Source organism: Ascidiella aspersa, chromosome 4 (assembly GCF_963924565.1).
Source record: "Ascidiella aspersa chromosome 4, kaAscAspe10.2, whole genome shotgun sequence".
Taxonomy (NCBI): Eukaryota; Metazoa; Chordata; class Ascidiacea; order Phlebobranchia; family Ascidiidae; genus Ascidiella; species Ascidiella aspersa.
Window position 1 is genome coordinate 16,451,569 of NC_139450.1, and position 26,521 is coordinate 16,478,089.

The 26,521-nt window shown below is 34.5% G+C and overlaps 1 protein-coding gene across 2 annotated transcripts; it reads left to right on the forward strand.

The window, feature by feature from the left end:
- Positions 1-3,517: 3,517 nt before the first annotated feature.
- On the forward strand, positions 3,518-22,848 carry LOC146148389 (SUN domain-containing ossification factor-like). Of its 2 annotated transcripts, none has more exons than XM_083386755.1 (21): positions 3,518-3,728; positions 4,886-5,291; positions 11,045-11,128; positions 13,117-13,203; positions 13,398-13,484; positions 13,749-13,812; positions 13,977-14,105; positions 14,530-14,618; positions 15,138-15,266; positions 15,681-15,779; positions 16,053-16,241; positions 17,111-17,263; positions 17,487-17,620; positions 17,732-17,830; positions 18,110-18,295; positions 18,485-19,208; positions 19,399-19,515; positions 19,783-19,910; positions 20,327-20,477; positions 20,779-21,020; positions 21,290-22,848. In XM_083386755.1, the coding sequence occupies exons 1-21, from the start codon at positions 3,676-3,678 to the stop codon at positions 21,798-21,800; spliced, it is 3,861 nt and encodes a 1,286-aa protein (XP_083242881.1). In that variant the 5' UTR covers positions 3,518-3,675; the 3' UTR covers positions 21,801-22,848. The 2 variants fall into 2 exon arrangements, with proteins under 2 accessions (XP_083242881.1, XP_083242882.1); XM_083386756.1 differs by having other exon boundaries at positions 14,533-14,618.
- Positions 22,849-26,521: the final 3,673 nt, after the last annotated feature.

Sequence of the window (26,521 nt, forward strand, 5' to 3'; positions counted from 1 at the left end):
ATGGCACCGAACGGAACCCAATAGAACCCATTGTAACTCGTAATAGAAACACTAAATACCGAATGGTACCGAATGGTACTGAATGGTACCGAATGGAACCGAATGGCACCGTATTGAACCCAATAAAACCCATTGTAACTCGTAATAGAAACACTAAACACCGAATGGCACCGAACGGAACCCAATAGAACCCATTGTAACTCGTAATAGAAACACTAAATACCGAATGGTACCGAATGGTACCGAATGGTAACGAATGGTACCAAATGGTACCGAATGGTACCGAATGGTACCGAATGGTACCGAATGGAACCCAATGGTACCGTATTAAACCAAATAGAACCCATTGTAACACGTAATAGAAACACTAAATAACGAATGGTACCGAATTGTACCGAATGGCACCGAACGGAACCCAATAGAACCGAACGGAACCCAATATAACCTGAGGGGATGGGGTCGGATTAATGAGTCTTCATTTATATAATTGCCAAGATGAATCGACCACACTCCTACAAGATTTGAGATGGCCTGTCTTCGTGAGGCCATTCAGGTCCAATTCTTTCCTTTAGTTCAGATACATGAACAGTCAATTTTGCTGTCTCAGTATTTTCTCTCTGCACTAGGCAGTACTGGGTGATACTGGTTTTTATTCGATTGTGCGACTATACTTATTGGCGAAAATATTTCTAAAATGCACAGGAAATATTGACGTAGATATTCTTACGATTTTCAATAATAAATCACGTGACAACAAGGCGTGGTCTAAACCTTTTTCTCTCGACTCTTATAGACGGAAACAATATTTTTGTCCCAATATGGCTTGAACAAAAGCGCTTCGATCTACATTGCGACGTAACTGGCGTTCGATTCTAAAAAATACCGCATTGTTGACAATAAGGCGAATTTCAAAACAAAGCGCTCACATTAAACGGATATAAATGCCTTGACGCATAAAAATTGGTGTCAGCAATTTGAATTTTTGCAAATTCGCTGCAAGGATATCGCAAACATTAGAATGTGGTTGCAAGAAATCTACGTAACGGAATTTTACCGAAAACTTTCCGCTTATCGTTTGCACATTGGCTGCAAGGAGTAACGCAAACATTGAAAGGATTGCAAATAATTTAGGCCATAGATTTTTACTGAAAATTTTCCGTTACGACACATCGATTAAAAACAAAAATTCTCTGTGTAAACACAATATGACGAAGTGGCTACTATAAATCCATTGTAACTCGTAACAGAAACACTAAATAACGAAGGATACCGAATGGTACAGAATGGCACCGAACGGAACCCAATAGTATCGAACGGAACCCAATATAACCCATTGTAACACGTAATAGAAACACTAAATACCGAATGGTACCGAATGGTACCGAATGGTACCGAATGGTACCGAATGGTACCGAATGGTACCGAATGGTACCGAATGGTACCGAATGGTACCGAATGGCACCGAACGGAACCCAATAGAACCGAACGGAACCCAATAGAACCCATTGTAAATCGTAATAGTAACACTAAATACCGAATGGTACCGAATGGTACCGAATGGTACCGAATGGTACCGAATGGCACCGAATGCAACCGAATGGCACCGTATTGAACCCAATAAAACCCATTGTAACTCGTAATAGAAACACTAAACACCGAATGGTACAGAATGGCACCGAACGGAACCCAATAGTACCGAACGGAACCCAATATAACCCATTGTAACACGTAATAGAAACACTAAATACCGAATGGTACCGAATGGCACCGAACGGAACCCAATAGAACCGAACGGAACTTCTATTACGAGTTACAATGGGTTCTATTGGGTTCCGTTCGGTTCTATTGGGTTCCGTTCGGTGCCATTCGGTACCTTTCGGTATTTAGTGTTTCTATTACGAGTTACAATGGGTTCTATTGGGTTCAATACGGTACCATTCGGTACCATTCGGTACCATTCGGTACCATTCGGTACCATTCGGTACCATTCGTTACCATTCGGAATTTAGTGTTTCTATTACGAGTTACAATGGGTTCTATTGGGTTCAATACGGTACCATTCGGTACCATTCGGTACCATTCGGTATTTAGTGTTTTTATTACGAGTTACAATGGGTTCTATTGGGTTTAATACGGTACCATTCGGTTCCATTCGGTACCATTCGGTACCATTCGGTATTTAGTGTTTCTATTACGAGTTACAATGGGTTCTATTGGGTTCAATACGGTACCATTCGGTTCCATTCGGTACCATTCGGTATTGAGTGATTCTCCTATGAGTTGTATTGGGTTCCATTGGATTCCATTGGGTTCCACTCGTTACCATTCGATACCATTCGGTACCATTCGGTATTTAGTACGGTAATTCTCCTACGAGTTTCATTGGGTCGAACGAGCTACATTAGGTCCTATTGGAATGTTTTGGGCTCCATTGGAGTCCATTCGGTATTTCGTGTTACAATAGGTTTCATTGGGTTTCATTCGGTACTATGTTCATTGCAACCCTCCTTAGGTCTCATACGTTTCAAAATACTCTCATGCGACAAGATATGCTTCAGTGTAAAATTAAATCAGATTTAGGAGTAAAACAGACGTTTAGTTTGGTTGGCATTCGTTAGCATTCGATCCCATGTGGTACCATTCGGTGCCATTCGGTACCATTCGGTACCATTCGGTACCATTCGGTACCATTCGGTACCATTCGGTACCATTCGGTACCATTCGGTACCATTCGGTACCATTCGGTATTTAGTACCAGCCCTAGGAAAGTAGGCTACCAATATCTACCTGATGTTGATATTTTGATTGATAGCTGATTTATCCCCTAAAGCGAATTTATCCAAGGTTAAGAAAGGCTGATCTAGATCTGGGTGTTTTGATATGATTCTAGGTGAACACACAATAAAACCTAAAAAGCAACAATATCTAAATCCCACCCAAAAATAATTTGCATGGATTTTGGAATAGGATTTTAGACCAGCAGCCAGCTCATTGTAAACCGTTGTTCTTGTTGCCTCAAACGTTTTGAAAAATGCAATTTCGTCTTTACAGATGTTTCTAACTTAAATAACACCCTTAACTTAGACTAACGCCAACTTTAAACATGGTAACACCAACTTTTCAAGAAATCTGGGGAGGCCATGGCCTTACAGTTTTGTAATTGTTTTGATAAATGCCACTTTATCCAGCAATGTGTGCATCTTTCTGTAACCCGAATGTGACATGTCACATCTCGTCTAAAAAGTATGGCAGATATCGAAGAGATCTAGTGGGTGCAAAGCCGAAAAAATGGGGTGATACAGTGTACCCCAATTAGAAACTTTGGATTTTAAAGAGAGGACGACTATTTTGCAGCTTAAAATTGCTTGCCTTTAATAAAGATATTGCTTAAAGTTATTGCTTAAATCTATCTGGCTGTAGTATAGTTACTTCTGATATTTGCATGGCTGTAAATTAAGCCCTGCCGAAAAGTAACTGCGCTTAATGTTTATTTTATATGAAATGCGTAGCTATGGCAACAGCTGAAAGTATAACTTGGTCAAACTTTCTAATCTGGTGTTTGTGGAAACCCTGTATTTAAAAGGCAGTTACTAATATATAGCTTTAATATTATTTTAGAAACAATGACTAAGTTTAAAATCTTCTATACAACATAATCTGTTGAACGATTTGGATATGATCAGTTACTCTCTTTTAATACTTATTTTACTTTATTTTATTCCAACCAGGTAAGGTTACTATATATAATATTTTATTAATAATATTTTAAAAGCTTATAATTCTGTTAAAACATATAATGTTATAAGTTCTATATTGACTATATTTTCATTATTTTTTTGTTAGTAACCTTATATATATTTGTGTGCACTGATGTAGTAAATAGTTTTATTTAATGGCAACAAGAGGAGAGTATTTTTATTCATGGGCCGGGGCATATCAAGAAATTCCAAAAAGGGGGGGGGGGCGAACTTTTAGGGAGAACGGAACCACTTAGTGTGTAATCGTTAGCTTTAGTTGAAATCTAAACCAAGTCCGTGAAATATGTGTTTTTGATTTTGGTATGTTCATATTTCCACTATTAGGACTACGTTAAATTATAAATGTCTTTTACCATCTGCAATACAAAACTAAGATATTTTTCGTAAGATACAAAATGCGTTTGAGGGAAAATAAATTGCGTTACCGTAATCGCCTGCTGATCAAATAGTCTTAAAATATTTTTGTAGAGAATAATTTTGTCGTAACTATTATTACATAAAATGGAAAACTATAAACCATGTACAACTGTTATATCACTTTCTAAAAAAACATTCAAAATTATTTCTACTTATGTAAGGGCTTTGATATTCTTACTATGTCTTACAACTCCAACCATTATGCTCCAACCTCCAAGCATTATGCTCCACTGTGTATTTTGTTTAATGATGTGATTCAGGACCCAATTTCCAAATAATTTCAGCAACTATTAGGCATTTTTCCTTATGATCCGCGATCGCAATAGCATATAAATAATGCTTTAATTAGTTTGGGGTTACTAAAACAAACATTTACAGTTATATCATAAAGACCGTTATTTTTTAAAGCGCAAAGTATTAGACCATTAATAGGCATTCCCTAAAATGTAAATACAAAAAAGAAGTATTGAATGTCAAAATTATTTATCCTGCTCCACATATAAATTCATCTTTTTAGCACACACTTAGTGACATCATTTTTAGCAGAACATTTTGAGCACCCCTGTAAAAAACGAAAGTCTACATTGTTGACTGAACTTATGTATTGGCATTCATTGCAAATTAGTTTTTTAAACCCTTTTTTAGTTTACTGCAATTTTATATCTGGTAAACTCTGTTTTTAATTCAACTTATACTTTTCTACTTTTTAGCCAATCGGACAAGGTAAAACAACTAGTTGATAAAGCATCTTCTTTAAACCCCTTGGACCAAAATTACCCCCATCAATCAAAGGTGCAATCTCCTCCAAAGTCCAAGCAAATTACTTTGCTATCAATTGCAAAAGACCTTTCAAAGAATCAATGCGAAGCTATTGAAATTGATAGTAAAAAACAAGGCCAACTTGCATCCGGAAACCATATAGGTCTAGCTGATGTTAAATCATCTCCCAGCATTTCTGTTGAGCCTGTAAAAGTGGTTTCCCACAACATACAGGCATTAGAATCACATGATCAAACCCTTCAAGATACTATTCATATGCACGAACCTGTTCAAACTCAGGATATTCCGGATTTAGTTGTTCAAATCAACCCTAAAGAAGATGAAGTAAAGCTTGCAGTAAGTTTAGTTGATTATTTTGGTGCCCTGTTACCTCTCTATAACATTGTTTTTTTATGGAATATCTATCTGATCATTATGCATGGTTCACCCATTATGCAAGTCACACCCAGCAAAAACATCTATTGCTTTACGCTAACTCAAAGTAATTTGATTTTTCCTTGTTATAAAATATGTTGATTCTTTGTTATACTGCATGCTTCCAATAGTTAATTTGAATGTCTAAGTGGATTATTTTGTCAACACAAAAAAACAAAAATTATGAATGCAGATCATACTTTGCTAATGCCTTTCTAAATTATAAAAATCATCAAAATACAAATAATCTTTTGCAATCCAATACATTATAGTATGATAATAATATCTTGACAGAGGAGGCATCCTTGCAGACTTCTGTAGTAGTAAATGACAAAAAAATAATGACCTAGCTAATATTAGTAATATCATATCAGAAAATCTTTGAAAGTGCGACCATGTTATAGCCAAACCTGTAAACAAATATAAATTATTTTGGTTTGTGAACTTTGTACTGCAAGTTGGCAACTTTATTTGCATTACAAAACCAAAGTCCATTCTCCATTTACATTTTATTTATCTCTTAAGCAGGACTGTATTTTAATTCAAAACAAAACAAGTCAGTGTTAAGAAAGTGAAAAAAATGCAAAAATAACTATATACAATTATATATATATTTAAAAAGTTAAAACTGCCAATCTATAAAGTTTTTGTTACACCTGTTTCCTGTGTGAGAACCAATTTGAAAAGCATAAACAGTAACAAGGTTTCAAATGGTAAATTGTATTTTATTAGAGTTACTAAAGTGTCCTACTAGTCTTAATTGTATATAATGAAACAATATATTTTTCCATATTTTGAGTTAATCTGTCTTTGTTTCTATCCAACAAACAACAAATCAGATTAGTTCTGCAAAGTTTGAAGAATGGCCTAGTTATTTATTTGTAGGTTGATGATAGCTTGTTTCTAGATATGAGTAAATCACCAACATGAATCATGTTTTTCGGTCAAATTGTCTGCGTTTCTTTTCAAATAGCATATTTGTTACCTGATGTTACAGCGACATAATGCAGTTCTCAAACTTGTATGTAATTTCTATTTAGTATTAGGTAACTTAAAGTTTGTTGACTGCTAGTAAAAATATGAGATTTTGAAATTGTTTGCGCTGGGAGAAATATTTGAAACGGTTGATCTGGTAATATATTGTTTAGTTTAATTGCAATTTGTAAAGTTTCAATCATGTTAGCTTTTTGTATGAATTATTAGCTTATAGTGTATGCTATATTCAGGTATTTGTCTATTTTATACTTAACTGTATGAGTTAAAAACTGTTTTCGGGTATTTTTCACACATTTGTATTTAATAGTGTTAGAAATCGAACACAGCTTTTGTGAGTGATAAGTAATGGAACCATGGCAACAATTATTTTGCTTAGTTTACTGCTAATTTCTTTCTGCTTTTTCTTGAAGGTTGGTTTGTTTGATTGTTACATATTACATTTGTAAATCATAAGTTTGTTAATTGCTTCTTAGGTAGTGTACTTCATATTTACTTTAACTACATTTAGTGCTATGTTTTTCTTGGTTCTTAAATGTATTTTTTTGGAAAATTTTATGAGAAATAAAGTAAACCCCAATGAAGTAATTAGGTAGTAAAAAAAATGTTGTCAAGGTGGCTGTGAACATTTATGTTTCAATAACGAGTAGTACCTCTAAGACTTGATTAATATATCCAGCGTTTCTTAAGCAGTGCGCCATGGAAGGTGGCCAGGTGCGCCGCACAGAATAAAAAACATTACAAAAATTCTGTATTATTTAATTAGAATTAGCAAAATTGAAAGTGAATTCCAGCAACAAGATCAAAATTTGAATAACATCAAAGTTGGAATAAAACACTTGAAATAGGACCAATAGCTAAAAGTCGGAATAAGACCCAAACAGTCAAAATAAAACTTTACCACTTACTCCCTCAATAATCCTACTCTGAACCCAAGTTCTACCAATACCTATTCCCTACCAAGACCCCTATCAAGGGCAAACATTTCGGTGTCAAAACAGTTTCCCCAAACGACACCAGTCCCGATGTCATGGTGACTAGGGTTGCAAAATTCCCGTGAATTTTCAGAGCCGAAACTTTCCATGGAAATTTTGGGAATTAACGGGAATTTTGGGGAATTTTCGGAAACTTTTAAAACAATCTTAGTTTGATATTGAAACAGGAAAATAATGGCCTTATCCTGTTTAGATTAAAAGTACTATGTATAACTAAAATACTTAAGAACATACAAACACATGGTTTAGTTTATTAACTGCAAAAATTAATCATCACTAGGGCCCGCAAAAGTCAATAAAGTCAACATTTTCAATAAAGTCAAAATTTGTAACATTATGGCTTTTAAAAAAGTTTTTGTGTTTTGTGAGAGTAATTTTTGTAAAAAATGTTGTGGAGGCATTGTAAATCAGGAACTGTGACACAATTAAACCATATTAACCCATAAAAGCAAGAAATACTTGGATCAGTGGTAACTTTTATCGCAAATTGTCTATTTTTTTATTTATTGTTACGTATTTATATAATTCTTATAAAACACTTCCTATTCATAAACGTGGTCTTTTCGAAGATCAACAGTTTGAGATTTTAGGAATAGCCTACAGACATTCTGTAATACAAAAAGGCCTAAGCAAGCTAAATCTATCGTCAAAAACATGACGCACTTTTATAATCCATAAAACAATGACTTTTTTGACAAAATATTTCGTTTCGGTCTGAAATTGACAAAATATTATGTTTGGATAACTGGCATCAGTTCAAGGAAGAACTGTTGCCTCTACAAATAAGCAATTTCGTTAAGTCAAAATAAAGACAAAATTGGCCCTAATCATCACCAATCTGTTTTTTTATAAACAAAAACAACACTGATCGGTCTGGGCCAAAATATCCCCAGCTTACGGTAGCTAAATCTTTAACATTTGTTGTTTTGTGAGTTACAAAATCGTTGTACTAGTTGCTGCCGGTTAGCATCTCCACCTGCTCGTCTAGAAATGCTCAAGATAGATTTTTAATATTTTTTTGGTTGATGAAATATTAAACAAAGGTTTTAAACATAATAAATGCCAAATTTGAAAATTCCCAATATTCCCATTATTCCCGGGTCCTTCAAAATTCCTGGGAAGTTTCCAGGAAAGTTTCCAAAATTCACGGAAACTTTCCACCCCTTTACAACCCTAATGGTGACAGTGCCTAATTGCCCCATACCCATTACCTGCGGATTTGGATGTTATTTAGGCGAAAATGTATTGGGTTTTATTATTGCGATGGTCTTATTTATATGTATGATTTAGAGATAGACCCATATATATCGATTTACCAATAATATCGGCTGATATTCCACTCCTACCGATATATCGGTATCAGATAATTTGAGCCAATCTTGTTTGCCGATATTTCGTTATAAAAACATAGTATAGCTTGTTCTGAAAAACAAACAAATTTACTATTTTTTGCCAAAAAAATTCGTTCAGCATCGATCATCCAATGTTAATATGCAAAAAATGGTTAAATAAATATAGGAACGCTAGATAAACTGAAATGCTATTTTGATTTTAATTTTTATTAATTTAATTTATTACCATATCCCAGGTATATAAAAAATCTGTATCGGTATCAAGTATCGGTTGGCAAAAACAAAAAAATATCGGTTATCGGTATCGGTCTGAAAAAGTGTTATCGGTCGATCTCTACATGATTTAACCCTAGCAAAATTGTAATATTCAAATGAAATATTTCAACACTTGAATAGTTTAAAATTGTCAATGAGGAATAAAAATGTTTTTTCATTTTTTCATCCACACTATAAAATTATTTTTTTTTTTAAATATAGTGATTTGGAAAATTATAGTTGAGTTAGGATGTTTAGAGATGATTCTTCAATTAAAAATGGCCACTCAGGTTTATATTTTTAATTAGGGAGCATGTCTGGAAATAAACTTGAGTCACTATTTTCTATCAATAAACACTGAACAATATGACCAACGTTCAAATCAAATAAGACATAAATTTGGTAAGAATAAGACCTAATTTCCAGTATAAGGTATTTACATCCTTTTAAATAACCCCAAACCCTAATAATTTCAACCCTAGTCCCTAACCTAAATTAGAAATCTACCCATTTCCCATGCATAACCCCAAAGAGAGGCAAACAATCCGGTGCCAAAAAAGGGCACCCCAACAGCGCCCTTTAAATCAAGGCGCCCAAATGTCAACACCTAAACGGCTGATATCAAAAACTTGTCCCAAACCATCCCCATGTCCCTACAGTTTTGTGCATTTTTTTCTCCATTTGATCTTATTTTTTATTTCGGATCTTATTTCACTGAATTTAGGATTTCTTTCGACATAACTCTCATTCAGACGATTTTAGATATTATTCTGTCGTAGTTACTACTGCATATTTATTTTTATTATGTTGTGGGTTTTAATGCTATGGTAATATAGAATATTCTGATTTATATATTTTTGCTTTTTGGGTCTTATTGTGTGTTTCCATCCAGCTCTAAATAACATGGTGTGTGTTTTCATAATTTAGAATATTAAAGGCCTATTTTAATCTTTTCTTTCTCTTCGACATATCTATAGAGCTTACCGCACTTTATAGATAATAAAATTAGGAGGCCTATGTAATAAAAAACTTCCTAGCAATCAAAGAGATATTATAAAACACCCAAACAAATTTTCGCTCGGCAGGTGCGCCACCCCGTTTTTAAATGTTTACAAGTGCGCCCAGAGGTACAAAAGGTTAAGAAACACTGCATAAAGCTGTTGTCATTTTTGTATTATTTTGTTGTGTTTTTCCAAAAACCTGTTTAAATGCATAAATTTGCTGAGATAATTGATATCAAAATTACTAAAAAAATCAAGCATTTATTGAATTCCCTTAATTAATATGGTAAACAGAACTCAAAAACGACTCAATCGTCTTTGCAAAATGGCCTTGAACTTCAAATTTATTTTAAACTCGAATATATAAATGACTTGATTTTGTCTTGGGTCATTTGCGCAAATAAATTGAGTAAAATTGATTTCTAAAACTTGATAGGTCAATAAATTTAAGCAAAAAACATTCCAGTGAATTTCATTTTAAATCGTTCAGATTTTATAATTATTGTTAAACAGATGTTGCATTTTTGGAATTCCCTTAGCTAACGTGGTAAACAGAACTCAACAGCGACTTTTGTCTTTGCAAAATGGCCTTGAACTTTAAATTCCTTTGAAACTTGATTATACAAATGACTTGATTTTGTCTTAGGTCATTTACGCAAATAAATTGAATAAAATTGAGGTCTAAAATTGGATATGTTAATAAATTTAATCAAAAAACATTCCAGTGAATTTCATTTTAAATCCTTTAGATTTTATAATTATTGTTAAACAGATATAATTATTTGTTAAACAGATTTTTTAGAGATAATGATAAGGTATAAACTGTTGCTACCAGGCATAGTAATACAACTAAAACGTTATTGCTAATTGTTTTATTTTCGTTTTGTTGCTTGCTTTTTTTTTCTGCTTTTTTCTTTGTGTGTTTTCCGTTTATTTGACAAGCGTTTAGTGTCATTCACCCTGACGAAGGTGGCTTGCATAGGTTGCCGCAACATTGGTCAAGAATTAAAATTACCTGAGGAGCTGTTTTTTTATTTGTATAATAATAAGGTATTTAACAAATTGTCATGTTTTATTAGGCTGATAAAACTTCAAACATTAAAGATGCCACAACCGATGTTTCTTTCAAAAAAGAACCTGCTGTTCCAGATAAAATAGTGCCAGTAAGTATTTTTTGTTGACAAACGTTTTTTTTTTTTTTTTATATTTAAAGAACATGAATTTATACACATTTTATGCAAAGTCTTATTGTATGAGTTAAATACATATTTTGATAAGGAATAGTATTACTAGCTTTTTATAACAAAAAAGGAAATTCTTGTTTATAACAAGAAAAATTTCTTATTCACTTTTAATTTAAAATGTAAAAGAATATTTTGTTTACATTTAAAATTAAAAGTAGTGAAATTTAGCAAAAAATTAATTTTATTTTGCCCATAATTTGTGAAAATATTGCTGTTTAATAAATTACTCTTTAGCAGAAAATTTGCTACTAGATATAATACCAAGTCCATCTGCACAGGCAAGGTAACATTTTTAATAATTTCTAAGCTAGCTGTCAGTTGAATTTTACTCATGTTTATGATTGATTTAGTTTGTGTTGTGCCAGGGAATTCTATTTGGGAAAATGAAATTTATATTTATTTACTTGTTATAAAAAATTGTTGTTTTGAAAGGTGCTATTATGCTATTTTATTGTGGTATCATACTGTCATAGTTTATTTATTTAAATTGCTTAACATGGAAATAAGGAATGCCAGTTTATATGTGTTTCCTGACAATGAGTTTTGCAAAACCATGTTCCATTTTCATCTTTGTTTAATAAATGTGAACAGCTTCCTGTTTTGCGGTGGATAGCTGTTTAGCCCCCCCTTACCATATGCTATCTAAGTGCTATACAGCAGAAGCAACAAGTGAATTAAGAATGTAATTAGCGATACACTATACAAACCAGCAAAGTTAACAGATGACGTTTTGTTCAGTATTATTCAAGGAAATGTTTTTTAGTTGAATGCTTTTGTCATTCAAAGAGCTTTTGGTTTAGGGTAGTCCATAAGTACATAATGAATTTAGTACTTTTAGGTACTGTGTATAGTTTAGCGATTTTAGTAAAGTTCAGGCTGCTATTTATGAAAAAAGTCAGTTGATGTCCTCAGAAGTGTGTGATGAGAAGCAGAGCTTTGCAGGCCACAGTTGCACTCAGCACTTTGCTCTTATTTAACTGCTTTGGCAAAGAGGTTTGTTTTGTCTGACTGTAAATCAGTATTTATTTGCTATACATATAACAACATTCAGAACATAATGGTTGAAGGTTTTACTTAGATGTATTAGAAATAACAAAGCCCATATAAATGTAGTTAACATTTTGAACGTTTCAAATAACTATTTTTGTTCATTTTCAACATGTGATATTTGTAAGGGCTTTGAAAAATTTTTTTTTTTCACAACGACAACTTTTGTTATTAAATAGATCAAACTACATAATTAACCTTATGTTTTTGTACTTACATTATTTAAAATAAACCGTAATATTGCTCCACTTCCTCAGAATATGTCGTCTTTTACTAATATTTCTGGGAATCATTAGTTTTATTTAAGAATGAAGAATAGGCATATTAAAAAAAACAATTTGACAGTTATATTTGATAATTAAAACTGGTATAGTTTTTAAAACTTATTTTCACATATTAGATATTACCCATTTTACAGTATATATATGTATTGAAGGCACACATTGTTTGAGACGTGGGGGTTTCCTGTAGTTCTGTGAGAAAATTTTTCAGATTATCCTTAGAGATTAAAAAATGCTAACCCTTACTTAAAACACTCAATTGTTTAATTATTTCGAAATTAACATTAAAAAAGTCATTTATATAAAAGCTATTTAAAATCAACCTGATATCTCACTTGTCATTTACTAGAAAATGTAAGACAGGAAAATTACATTTTACAGAATAAACTGTTCTTTGCTTTTCTTGCTTAACTGAGAACTTTTGCAACAAGTTTGTTTGTAAAAGGGTTTGGCATCTTATAATCTTATTCAATCCAAGTACCTTCACACAAATTTCTAGTTAAGTTTTACTGAGCTTCTCAATCACCTAACCTGTATTAATAGACATTAAAAGACAGAATGTTTAATTGATGTTCTTAGATAAAAGATTCTACATTGGACATCGATGACAATGATAAACAACATTTATTTAATGAGAACAAAAGTTCAGAACAGTTAAGCAAAGAGGTATTTTTTTAATTTACTGCAACTGTAGCATTATGTTTCTTTTTTGATTATCTGTTGACTGTTTAAATGTACTGCACTGTGTGAAATAATTAGTTGCATCTGATAAAAGCGTCTGAAGAAACCTGTCAATTTCAAATCTATTCTTATGATTTTTTTTTAAAATAGCACATTGTTAACTTTTTTTGCGCTTTCAGACTTTTGAGGACACAGACAGTAATGGCACAGTCACTAATAAACTGCCAACCGAGGAAGAAATAAGTATTCCGGACAAAACACTAACAGTAAGTCTTTATACAAACTGCATTATACAGACATTTTTTTTTGTCAAAAGTATTTTATCTGTAAAATGAATTCCATTTCAGGGCACAAGTTTTTTCAAAAACAGCATTTGTTTTTAAGACTACTAAAATTATGACTTCACATTTTGCTTAGTGACAGCATTCATGAAAATTATAATCTTGTTTTTTTCCCAAGCTAAAATTAACATAAACAGAAATACATAAATGTTTAAAAAATAATTACTTGGATAACTATTTTTTATTCAGACTGAAAGTACTAATTTAAAAGAAGAAACTTCCAATGAAGAATTTAAACTTGGAGAAGAGCAAGGTGTAATGTTTGTTTTGTTTTTAGTTTTTATTTTATGAGCTTATTTTGGTTTTCTTAACCATGTTTTTAATTTGCCCAGCACCAAGAAGATTGACATTTATGCATGTTAAAACTATGTTTTCTGTTGACCAGTGGTAACAATATTTATTTTACCCATTTCGTAGCTGGTAGTTCTGATGAACCTTTAACAGAGACAAAACTTTACAATGTGACTCAAGACCATAATGCAACTGAAGAAGATATTAAACCAGATCCCAAAACTGGGACTATAGAGGACAAGCAATCCTTGGAAGGTTAGTGCTTTTTATTATCCTATACAAGTATTAGAAGGAATTCCAAAAAGTTGCCTCTTAGGCCTACTGTTTAATAGATGATTTAAATTGCTGCCTTAATTCAACAAGTATATATCTATATATATATAAATGTTTACAGAATGCATAATATATCAAAAGTCGACTTTAAATTTAAACTTCTCCAAAATTTAAATAATAAAGAATCTAGTGGTTTACAACTTACTTTGTTTTTAATTTAACTTACATTCAAGTATGACTAAATTAAATGAATAACCTATACTAATATATGTGGGGTACCAATACCATTACTTGCAATGAGGTATTGGCTAAAATCTATTAGTGTCAAACATCCCTACATGTAAACTTCCATTAAGACAATAACTTACAAATTGTGAAATGAGCTATTTAAAGATATTTTGTTCAGCAGAAAAACATTCTGATGAGCATGTTAAACTGGAGGTTGATACAATTCAGTCCTTTGAGGAATGGAAGAAAAAGCAGCTACAAGATAGAGTAAGTTCAATCTATTGGTATTTTTAATTTAGCAGAGCATCAGCTAGCTTGTAAACATATCTGGTATTATTTTATATCAATAAGTTTCTCAGTGGTATAATGTTTCTGCATAAAAAATGTACTACATACTACAAACAATATTAACAATGAAGAAAAATTTAAGATAGGTAAGAAAATGTAGTAGTTAAATTTAAAAAAAAAAAACTTTATATTTTTTTGTAGTTCATATAAAAGATCCTTTTATAAAGGAACCTTTTAGTGAGATAATGTAGAAATATTTACTTGGTAATTGTGCTACTTTTTGAAAAAAAGTATTGGCATTTTTTAATTTTTTTTGTAAAAAAATTCAACACCTCAAAGATACAAGTTCAAAGGTAGTTCATATGCTAGTTGTTCTTCAAATATAAATAGCTCTGTTTCAAGTTAAGAAGTAGTCTAACTTGAGTGACCATGGAGGTTCCTGATCCACCAAAAAAACAATTTTATTTGTCTGCCATTATAACTCAACTGTGATTTTAGGAGGAGGCAGCTGCCAATGTGGAAACAAACGTTACGCCCCAGAGAACAATCAGGACAAAGAAAACACAAGTCAATTATGCGTCCCAAGACTGTGGGGCAAAAATCTTAGCCAAGAATCCAGAGTCAAAGGTAAGTAAATGCAGATAATTATAAATTTGACATTTAATAAACATTACCAATACTGAATGCTTACAGTTCTGGTGGTCTCTGTAAGTCTGTTAAGAATTTATTTATGATCCCTGATGTTTGCGCAATGCGCATGTCTAATCTATTTATGTGGTATTGATTTTTAGAAAAAGCAAGTCATCTAAAAATAAAATATCACGCTCTGGTTCAGTAAAAAAAATCGATTAAATTTATTTAGAACAATAGAGTTTGGCATGTGTTTAATAATATTGGCTGGCAAAACCTAAACATATATGTTTTATATTAAGTGCACTCTCCTATAACAGGTTACTGTCTGTCATCACTGTAAGTGGCAAGTCTCAAGCACTGTGTACCCCACTCCCTTTCAGTGTTTACTCTGTATTTTTCATTTTCTAGCATGTGTCGGCCATTTTAGATGAAAACAAGGATCTGTACATGTTGAACCCTTGCTCGGCCAACATATGGTTTGTTGTGGAGCTTTGTGAACCAATACAGGTGACAAACTTGTAATTCCCCTTAGCATTTCTGTATTTGTTTAAATTGTTTTTTTCTTTTCTTCTTAATTAATTTTTAGTTAGTTTGGTAATTTATTATAATCTGAACCAACTTACAAATGAAAGCATATGTATTAATGGCTCCAATTAACATACTAAAATAACAAACTTTATTTGTTAAAATTATGGTGTAGAAGTGAGTAAACAATACTTTGAGCTACGGGTAACCTGCTATTTAGCAATTACACATTTCCGAATTTACACCACCGTACAGATCCGTCAATTGCAATTGGCCAATCTCGAGCTTTTCTCATCTGCCCCTAAGCTATTTGAGGTATCAATCAGTGAAAGGTATCCTGCCAGAGAGTGGATTCAACTTGGCACCTTCGAAGCAAGAAATGACCGAACGCTGCAAACGTTTGCTCCTAATCGCGAAGATCTGATGTTTGCCAAATATATTAAGGTTTGCTTATGCAGATGTTGTGTTTATTGCACTGAATACCAATTGTCGATCAAAGGTTTTTATATTCAATGTTTTTAACCAAGCAGGTAACTTTCGAAATGTGTAGCTACAGTGCATAACCGCGTTCGCGTTTGACTAACAATATATTTGAGAAACATTTTACACATATAACGGCGAGAAATAAATGTTTTATGTATATAAGCAATAAACACACCAAAAACGTTTTAGTGCAAGTTTTAACGTTTTCTTTAAACAACAAAGATAAAACCCAGTGAAATTTATTCCATATGTACACTGTACAATGTTCCGAGAGATATTTTTATACCGGATATTGCCGATTGTTGACACAATGTGGGCGTACGTGCCCTTTTTAAGTGTCTCTTAAAACATAACAGAAAAGCCTGCTGAATTGCACGTAGCTTGTAATTGAAGCTTCTTCGAGAGTCCTTGACAATCATTACTGCCCAGACACTGTTACACGTTCACCAGTTTATAGTATATTTTTGTTTAATCATTGTGCAAATGCTGCCTGAAACTCTTACCTGCGTTTTCTAGTTAAATATGTTCGTCTAGTTAGCTAAGGGTTGTATCGCAACTAACTTTATAAGCTGGATGTTGTAAGTGTTTGTGTACTTCGATCTCAACTTTGATGTAAAAACCTTTGATTAATGACAAACAAGCACATAAGCAACAACTGAAATCGTGTACCACTTTGAACGAATCAGCATGGCATTACATTTGTTGCACATTTGTGTGTGATAAACGCTAACGATTATTTCGGAAATAAGTGATATCTGTCCTTGGAAGAAGACCTGAAAATGTTAAAAACTACTTTTAATTTGAATAAATCACGAAGTTTTTCTTTTTAGTTTGAAATGAAGAGTCACTTTGGTAGGGAGCATTTTTGCCCGCTGACAATCCTTCGCGTTCTGGGAGTGTCGATGGTGGAAGAATATGAGGAAACTGAAGAAACGAATCAAGATAATCCACTTGCCGAACATATTCAACAAGTTCAACCGAATGTAATTATTTTTGCTTTTTAGTAGTTATTTTCTTTAAACGCACTGCAGCAAACCTCCTGGATCGATCTGACGCCAAGGGGCGTGTTATTGGTAGCACCGAATAATCTTCGGTATTGTAATCATTATTTTCTTATTTACGGTTGTTTCCAAATGACATTGTAATTTTCGGATTAACTTTGTTTTTTATTCGCTGAACTAAATTAATTTCACCTATTTGCCGCAGGATAATTTGGCCTCAAGGAACGAGAATGTGGAAGAAAGCGGCTCTATCGGCAAAATGATCAACATAGTAAAAAATGCAGTGGATAACCTTTTAGGCAACGGTGCCTCTGCTACAGCTGACCAGAATTCAACAAGGTATCGGTTTCGCGCGATATCCTCAACCTCTCATACTATTTCATAAAATGGAAACAATCTGTTAATAAAAACTGGAATCAAACATTTTCATGAAAATGTATATTTAAACAGATCCGCTAATTCAACGGTCGAAATAGGAGACACGAATTCAACGGAGGAAGATACAATTGATCCGAATTGGGAGTCGCCTATCACCTTAGTGACAAACAGGTCTGCGCAACAAAAATGCTATCGTGTAACTGTAACTAACGTAATAATCACTTCGTGACAAACAGGTCTGCGCCCAGTCTCTGTCTTTGCTTTACAGTACCAAAGTTGTAACAATATTATAAGTAATTAATTAATAAAATTTTCAGTTCCTGAAATATATTTTCATGTGTCAAGATGATGTTAAAAATCACCAAGCTCTTTCAACAAGCCAGTTACCTGCCAATATTCCACACCTGACTTTAACTTTTCCTGTGCTAAACAGCCTTTTGTTTATCGCAGATCTGAAGTGGCAAGATCTGGATCCGTACCGGAAGCTCCAATTGTTCGACTGGTCGTCCCGGGCGACGGTCAGGAACTGTTTCAATTGAGGTGGGACCCACCACTAGCTGACTTGTCCTTTCTCGCCAAGTTCTCGCGTGAACACTTCGGCACCAGGATCTGCTGGTTTTTCGAATTCGTCTATCGGTAAGTGTACAAATAAGACCAAATTCTACTAAAGATTAAGATTTCTCTTGAGGACCTCGCCTGAATATTTGAAACATAAAGCCACCAAATTTTAAGTTTTAAGGATCCATATATTTGTCGTTATACTGTATCACGTGTTTTCAATAATTCAAAACTCCCTTTTAACTTATTTATTTATGTGTGTTATAGAGTTTCACTTTTGTCATGCGTCCTGCATCCGCACAGCAATTCAACATCCGCTTCGGCCTTCTTTATCAACTACCCTCCATTAAATAACATCTCGGCATCTACTGAGCAACAGTTGGAGAAAGATTCTCTTAAAAATATCGTCCCTGACACCAAGAAAACCGTGCAGCCCGACATTATAACAGTCGCTCACAAAACCGAAGAGACTCATAACAAACAACAAGTTGCGGAAGACAACTCGCAAAACGTTGAGTCAGAGAAACTTAAACCTGGTGGCATTGCTGCCAAAAAGGCGGATATTTCTATTCACAATTTGCCAGATACAGAAGAAAATTTGGCCGTTAAACCGCAAGACAACGCAGACAATGTCGACAGAGCTCACCCGGGCGGCGTGTTAAAAGCAGAATGTGGCTCCGCGTCTGAAGAAGGTCCTTCGAAACCGGAAACCAAACCGGACGCTGAAGACGACCATAGCAATGAGAAAAAAGACAATGACAACACAGCGCCAACAGAAGATAATAGTGATTCACCGAAACAACAACTCCGAGAAGATAATTTGTTAGATAACCCCGACATCGCCCAGCCCCCCGAGGATGAAATCCCTCCTGTAAACAAAGACACTGAGAAATCAGTGGAGTTGAATCCAACTGTGCACGAGTTAAAAGAGGATGACAATATCCAAGACTCCAAAGGCACATCGCAGGATGTTAAACCACCAATTAACCAAGTAAATTGTTTTTTTCATGCTAGGTTGTATTTTATTACTTGTTTAAATCCGAACAAATATTATTTAAACTTGTTAGTCATAAAAAAAAGTTTGGTGTTTTTATATTGTTTTAACTACTTCGCCACTGTGCCTTTTCTGGTTTTCAAGTAATTCGCCTTGTGGTATTTTGTTTATCTTTTTTTTAACGAAGGAGCTTGTTGACCTACCTCCCACTGCATCACCCCCTGTTGAACAGCCTGCCACAGCAATCCCTCCCTTGGAAGCCAATGACGGGAAAACAATTGAAGAGCAGGACAGCAGCATTGAGGTAACACCCTAGTGTTATTTAAAAACTATAAAATCATCGCGGAAAGCTTTATTTGGTTATCTTAAGAGCAGCATTGTTTTGGAAACAAATAATCCTGTATATTTAATTGTACTGGAAAAAAATACATTAGTAATAAAACCTCCACGTAAATTACCTTGAAAATTAGTTTTTTGTTTCAAGCAACGCATGTATAAATATTTAGTTGTTTTTTAATAAGATATTAGTGTCAACGTAAATTTTTATTTATGAATATTTTTAACAAATTAGGACCAAGTGGTGATAAACCCCGGAACGAACCAGAAGGAGTCGGTTTTAATGCGGCTGAGCAATCGCATTCGTGCTTTGGAGCAAAACATGTCGCTCAGCAGCGATTATTTGGAGGATCTTAGTCAAAGGTACGAAATTACTTTTGGCCACATGCGCATTTTGAAAACTATTAGTGAAACGTTAATGTTTGACTTACGAAGAATTGGTCCGATATCAGGGCGGTACACATAATAGGCTAAAAATAATACCTGATCATTTAAATTACATCTATTTTGCTTTTTCAGCATAGAAACGCCATTCGGTATTGGGCTGGATCGCAGAACTTTTTTTCAAAATTTAGGTTATATATTTCGCAACATAATGCCAAGATTTTATAATATAGAATTTGTTGCAAGATCAGGGTTATTTGTATAGACGAAAGCTTCTTTTTTTGTATAGACGAAAGAACCACTTTCTTTCTTGTTTCCGACAGAAATAAATGGTCGTGTAAACGTAATCTTTTATTCTTGTCCTTAAAAGACTTATCCTATTTCTTCCACCCTAGGTATCGTCGTCAGATGGACGAAATGCAAAAAGCATTCAATCGAACTAAAACCAAGCTGATCGAAGCTTCTAGAAAGGCGGAGGAAAATGAACAGAAACAGACAGAAGCGATTGTGATGGCTCAAAACGAAAATTCCATACTCAGTAAACAGGTTCGCGATGCACTCACTTTTCATCCCGGCTGACGGTTTTTAACTGTAGTACAGTATTCATTTTTTAGGTTTAAAAGAAGTAAAGAGATCACTGTAAGGTTAACCTATAACTATGTGTTTTTCCCTTAAGACTAAAGAATTAAATCAAGATTTTATTTGAGAATTGGCAGTAACGGCGAAATGTATTTTTTTAATTATTTTTTTACGATTTTGATTGAAATCTATAGGTTCGATTGCGGGACACAAAAGTCCGGCGAAAAAACAATGACATCGTTTTCAGTTTTCGTGTTTTTTTTGGCAGGTTGCGGACATGAACGCCTCTATGGCTTATCTCAACCGACAAATGGTGGCGCGTCACCTTTGTCTTATGGCGCTAGAGAGCGTCATACTGATCGTCATCACGGTGTCGTGTTTTGGAGCGCGTCAAATTAAGCTGGCCAGGCGGGTGGAGAGGGCTGAGCGTCTCGTGATGGAGTTGTACGACCAACAGCAAGTGAAGGTCGCTAACGGCCACGCGCTTCTAAACGGAACAGCAACCAAGAGGTAAACTTTAAATTTATTAGCGCGAGCTGCACTAGTCGATTAATTAGGGACTCTTTTAACCGAGACATAAAACGCCGAATAGCGTTTTTAGAGGCTCACACATGCGCGTTTCGCGTTAAAGTTTTAACGATTCCCAAATATTAGAAATGGATTAAAATAGAAATCTAATTTTTATGTTTTTGAGTGCTAAATCTGATTTTCTTCTAGTGCGGCTAGGTGACATTCTAAAAAAAGGTTTGCATTTTAACTAATTCCGATCTCGTCCACAGAAATTCAAACAAAGCTGCTAAAATGCCAAACAATGTCAAGAGTCTAGTTCGCCGCTCTTCGCTCCCGACTGCCGACACCCTTTCAGCTTGCTCATTCCCTTCCCAAGTTTCAAGTAGCACCCAGTCGTCCCCCACACTGCCGAGAAAAAGACCCTCAGCCAAGTCGGTTGGTAACAACGTGCACAAGAAGAGGAACATGAGCTCGCAAACTCAGCACAGCGGCAAGGCACGCAAGGGAAACATGGTCCAGCAGGCGCAGGAAAAGCGCTCCACCTCGTTTTCCGGCCTGCTCACATCCGAGATGATTCATGCGAAGCCCGCTAAGAACGGGGGAACGGAGGCAAAGCACGACAAGGTTGGGACCAAGGGCGGTCGGCAGACACGCGAACTTCCCACCACCGACTCCTTTCCCGGCAAGTTTGCCGCTGTTCCTGGCTGTCGCCTTGACAACGTTCCTTGGCATTCTTCCGCCGCCACCATTTCCAGCGCCCTGTCGGGCAAGGCCAGGTAGATATTGATGGTGCTATGCATTTAGCAATTTCGCTGCAATATTTCTTATGATTCCGTTCCCTGACGAAGTTTCTTGCACCTCTCTCCAATAATTTCTGCACTCGGTTGTAATGGCAGCTGTGTAGTTTATTTTGCTTTGTCTTTTGTTGGCTATGTGTACCTATTAGTAATTATTTACTTAGTTAGTCGGCATAATTAAAGATAATCGTATCACTTGTGGCGCTAGAATACATCATTGGTTAAGGTAATAATTGCATTAAGAACTTTACGTTTACAGTTTTAAGCTGCTCTACTCGTGGTGTTGGCCTGTTTTGTTCCACTCTGTGCGATCAATTTGTCGCTGTTAATTTTTTATTACTTAAAATATTTTCAAAGCTTTGTTAAAAAAATGTTTGTTCAACTTTTTTTGTGATCACCATTTTGTAAAACCTTTTTAACAGGGTAATTTCGTAAATCTAAAGTCATTGACGAACTGCTTTCATTACAGCGTTGTAACAAAGTTAACAGTGTTGTTGATAGAATCTCACCGATATGTTGTTAGCGCATTTTGTTAGTGGTTCAAGGTTCAATATATTATGAAAGTTAGTCCCACGCGAACGTTTATTGTTAGAATTGCACTGTGTATAAGCGTGCTTGGCGCACTGTGCAAAAGTATTAACACGTTGCTGAAAGCTTTGTTAAAACTAAATGTAATGTTTCGACATATATGATGCTGGTATCCCCTATTTATTTAAAAGCTGGTGCTTCGCCAATTATGCCAATTAAAGAAATATTCCGTGACGTAATATTTTGTGTTAAAAAATAATTTTAGGGTGTATTGATTTGGCATCGTTACGGTGCAGCTAAAACCGTTGTAATTTCGTGTGTTGCCGATGGGCATATATTTATTAGTTTTTTCTGCCTTTAATACTGAAACAATTATCTTTTGTAGCACACTTTGTTTTGTTTTTTTCAGCTTTTCTTCACATGTTGCTTTTCCATGTTTTCTTCTTCGCACGTCAATTATATACCACACCTCTTGTCAGCTATTGCAAATAAAGTATTAAGTAGTCCCTAAACTAGCGTGAACTAAGTTTTTTGGTTAATTTTGCTCGAGTTATACTGTCCAAGTCCAGAGTCCGTTGTGCGCTGTACCAATTTCGAGACTGTAAATTGTAGACATAAGTGGCATATATGGTAGAACATTTGCCAACCACACATTGTGTGTTGTTGGATTATACGACACCCGTCGGAGTGGTTTGCAGAGTATATACCTTAATCGACTCCGCAGCCCTGGTCAAAACAGAAAATAAGGTTTTGTGTCTATGTACGTTTAAAAGGCAAAAAAAAAAAAAATGATTTTTAACAGCTGTTGGTATACCAGATGTAAGTTCAAAATTAAGTAGTATATATTGCATTGGCTTTTAAAACGGGTGAGTGGTAATGTTGTAAAACAACGCTTTTTATGTTTTAAAACAATTACTACGTTTGACTTCTATCAATAAAAAGATTATAATAATTCTTCGAGCATGTGCGTTTGCTTAGCGGAAGTTCGCTTTTGTTTCCGATGATTTAGAGTACGACAAAACAAGGTTGAGTTTAAACCTTTAATGTTTATTTAAATTGCTCGCGCAAGACTATATACAATATTGGCAGTGGCGTAGCCAGCCGAAAATTTTGGAGGGGCCAAAAAGTCTGGACTTTAGTTTAGCTTTTGTCATTGTATTAACTCCTGTAACGACACAAAAACAAATGCTGGTAAACCTTTTCGAGCAGCAACTGAATGAGTGTTAAACGCAATACCCAAAACCTTTAAAAGAGCAAAAACTGTCTAAAAATAGTAAAACTACATTAATGTATAGCAAACGTAATATTAACTATATCGTTTGTGACGTAACAATGCATGACAATTAAAGGTGTTGTATGTCTGTGATCGAATGTTACGGTACTGCAAAATGCTAAAAAAACAAATTATTAAGAATAAATTTTTATAAATTTTTTGGGGGGCCATGGCCCCTCAGACCCTCCCCCCTTCCTGGCTACGCCTATGTACCCTATATAGACTATTTTTTGTACTTTAAAGTATATAAACCATAAAATATATCGCGCTGCTGTAAAATATTGTTTTACAGGTTTTCACTGTGACTTTAGGCTAACGCCCCGGCCCTTTCTAAGATGCAATTTGAGCCAAATTCATCTGGTAACCTTTTTGTGCGATAACATATTTGTAATTAAGCGATTGTGTAGTTTGCAACATATCTGTGTAGTTTGCAACATATCCAGTCATCTAAATTACAAGTTTTGTCAAATACGCAAATTTTTCGCGCTTTGTGCGCACCATTTTTTTCCAGCATTATAACACTCAATTTCATTTGCGCACAAGTTCGACGATAGCAGCAAGTTTTTGGAGCTTTTATGTATCTGACGATGCTTTGTGACGTCATTCTAACCATTTCATGCCCCGGCCAAACGAAAATCGTTGATCCGCTTCTGGTACGCATGTAGTCTACTTAATGTGGAATGCCAAATATATGCAAGAACTATTGTGACCCGCGATGCTGTCAACCTTTGGACCACCCTGGGCTACACAATGCAGTTATTTAAAAAATATGGTAATATCTAAAGCTCACTTTTATCATGTAAACAAGGTTAATTTGTTTGTCACCTCTACCATAGGCGTAGCCAGGGGGGGCCTGAGGGGCAATGGCCCCCCCAAAAAATTTATAAATATTTTACTCTTAATAATTTGTTTTGTAGCATTTATGAGCAGTACCACAACATTTGATCACCGGGATGCCACACCTTCAATTGTCATGCACTGTTACGTCACAAACGATGTAGTTAATATAACATTTACTATACATTAATGTACTTTTACTACTTTCAGACAGTTTTTTTTTTGTCGAAACGGTTTGCTAGCATTGTTATGTTCGTTACGGCAGTTAATACAATGGTAAAAGCTAAACAAAACATTCCAACTTTTTGGCCCCCCAAAAAATTTTCGGCGGCTACGCCACTGATAGGGTAGTACTTTTTTGTTTTCTTTTTTTTGTTTTCCAGGCAGGCCTAGGCTTGGACCACCCTGGTCTAGCCAACTATTCTTCGTTATGTCCAGATATTCATTTGAGCAGCGATGTGTTGACGTATTTCACTTGATGCCATTTTAATTAAAATTATATCTTTCACCTGACCACAGTAAGAAAAATTGACTAAATTAGTAGCCAATAATGCATAAGACACAATAACGCAACAATCAACAAATTCACGCCAGGTTTTAAATAGGCTTAGCAGTTTCAGTTACTCTTTAAAATTTGAAATAAACTTCGAAATGAACAGAAACAAGTAATAGGTTAGCATATTCATTTTTCAAAATTGCAATTCGGTTAACATTTACTAGTTAACAAATCAGTACGATTTGCCAAAAATTGGCGAAAAATCCCTAGATCATCAAAATCCCCAGATTTGTCCCTAAAAGGGGCTAAAAGTTCCAATTTGGAATTAAATCCCTAAAAGTGAGAGCACTGGTTGTAACGTTTGTAATTTTGTAAATTGCATTGAGTGTGACGTAACACATCCATTGGAATGTCACAAAAACAAATCGTAAAATAGAAGGCAGCATTATTACAGTTCACATGTAGTAAGCAGACTTGGACAACTAGATTTATTTAAGCTTTTTAAAATTAGATTAGAATTAAAATTAGAGCATTTTAGTTTTTCCAAATTAGATTAGAATTAGAATTAGATCGTTTTGAGTTTTCTCCAATTAGAGTAGAATTAGAATTACCGAATCGCTAAAAAATCAAATTTGAACTAGAATCACATTTAAATTTCTACAACCGATTTAATTTAATCGCAATTTATTCTTATCAGAACGTGAATGGGTAACTAACTATATGCGTGTGCTAATTTTTATGCTTTTTAGACTGTACAAATTGCATACAAGCAGGGAGTCAAACCGGAACTTTACGAGCCGGTTTTGGGTCAATTTTTTTCGAACCGTAACCGAACCTGAACCGTTTTTTAAACGATTTTAAGGAGCCGAACTGGAACTGAGCCGAATAATTTGAAAGAACATGAACCTTAACCGAACTTGTTAATAAAAGCGGTTCGCTCCAGCATGACGTCACAACTTGTATTTTAAAGACTCAAGTTATGCCGTGTTTAAATTTTTATGAAACAAAATTTGAATATTGATTAAAAAACGATGATTTTTTTTATTTTTAAGATATTTGAAAAATGAGTTGCTGTTTTTTTAATACCTCACGTAACTTTAATTGAATGACTTACCATTCAAAGGTTATTCTCTACATTTGTTGAGCCACATTTTTAGATTTAACGCAACTTATATTATATCAAAACCGGAACTTTATGAACCGGTTTTGAAATAACGATAGTCGAACCGGAGCTTAACCGGAACTTTTAAAATGCTCCGAACCGAAACCGGAACTGAACCGTATTCCGAAAAAATCTTTGAACCCGAACCTGAACCGAAAACGGTTCGACTCCCTGCATACAAGTCGTTCCAGCCCATAAAATTTAATTGAAATTCTGTGTTGGAGCTGAGAGACTAAAAATATCGTTGGACAAAGTAGCATTTTTGGTAAAATCCGAATTAGATTAGAACTAGAATTAGAGCACACAAGCAATTCACAAATTAGATTAGAATTAGGCGCTGGTGGTCTAGAATCCTACCACTTTTTTTTTTTTTAGAAATAAGGCTACCCCAAAACTCGACCAGAGTTT

What these genes read in the sequence shown, in the direction of transcription:
- LOC146148389 (XM_083386755.1), top strand. Translation starts at nt 3,676, where the DNA reads ATGATCAGTTACTCTCTTTTAATACTTATTTTACTTTATTTTATTCCA. An exon ending in TTCCAGATAAAATAGTGCCA is followed by an intron (nt 11,129 to 13,116) that starts GTAAGTATTTTT and finishes TGATGTTCTTAG; the next exon opens with ATAAAAGATTCTACATTGGA. An exon ending in TTGGAGGATCTTAGTCAAAG is followed by an intron (nt 19,911 to 20,326) that starts GTACGAAATTAC and finishes CTTCCACCCTAG; the next exon opens with GTATCGTCGTCAGATGGACG.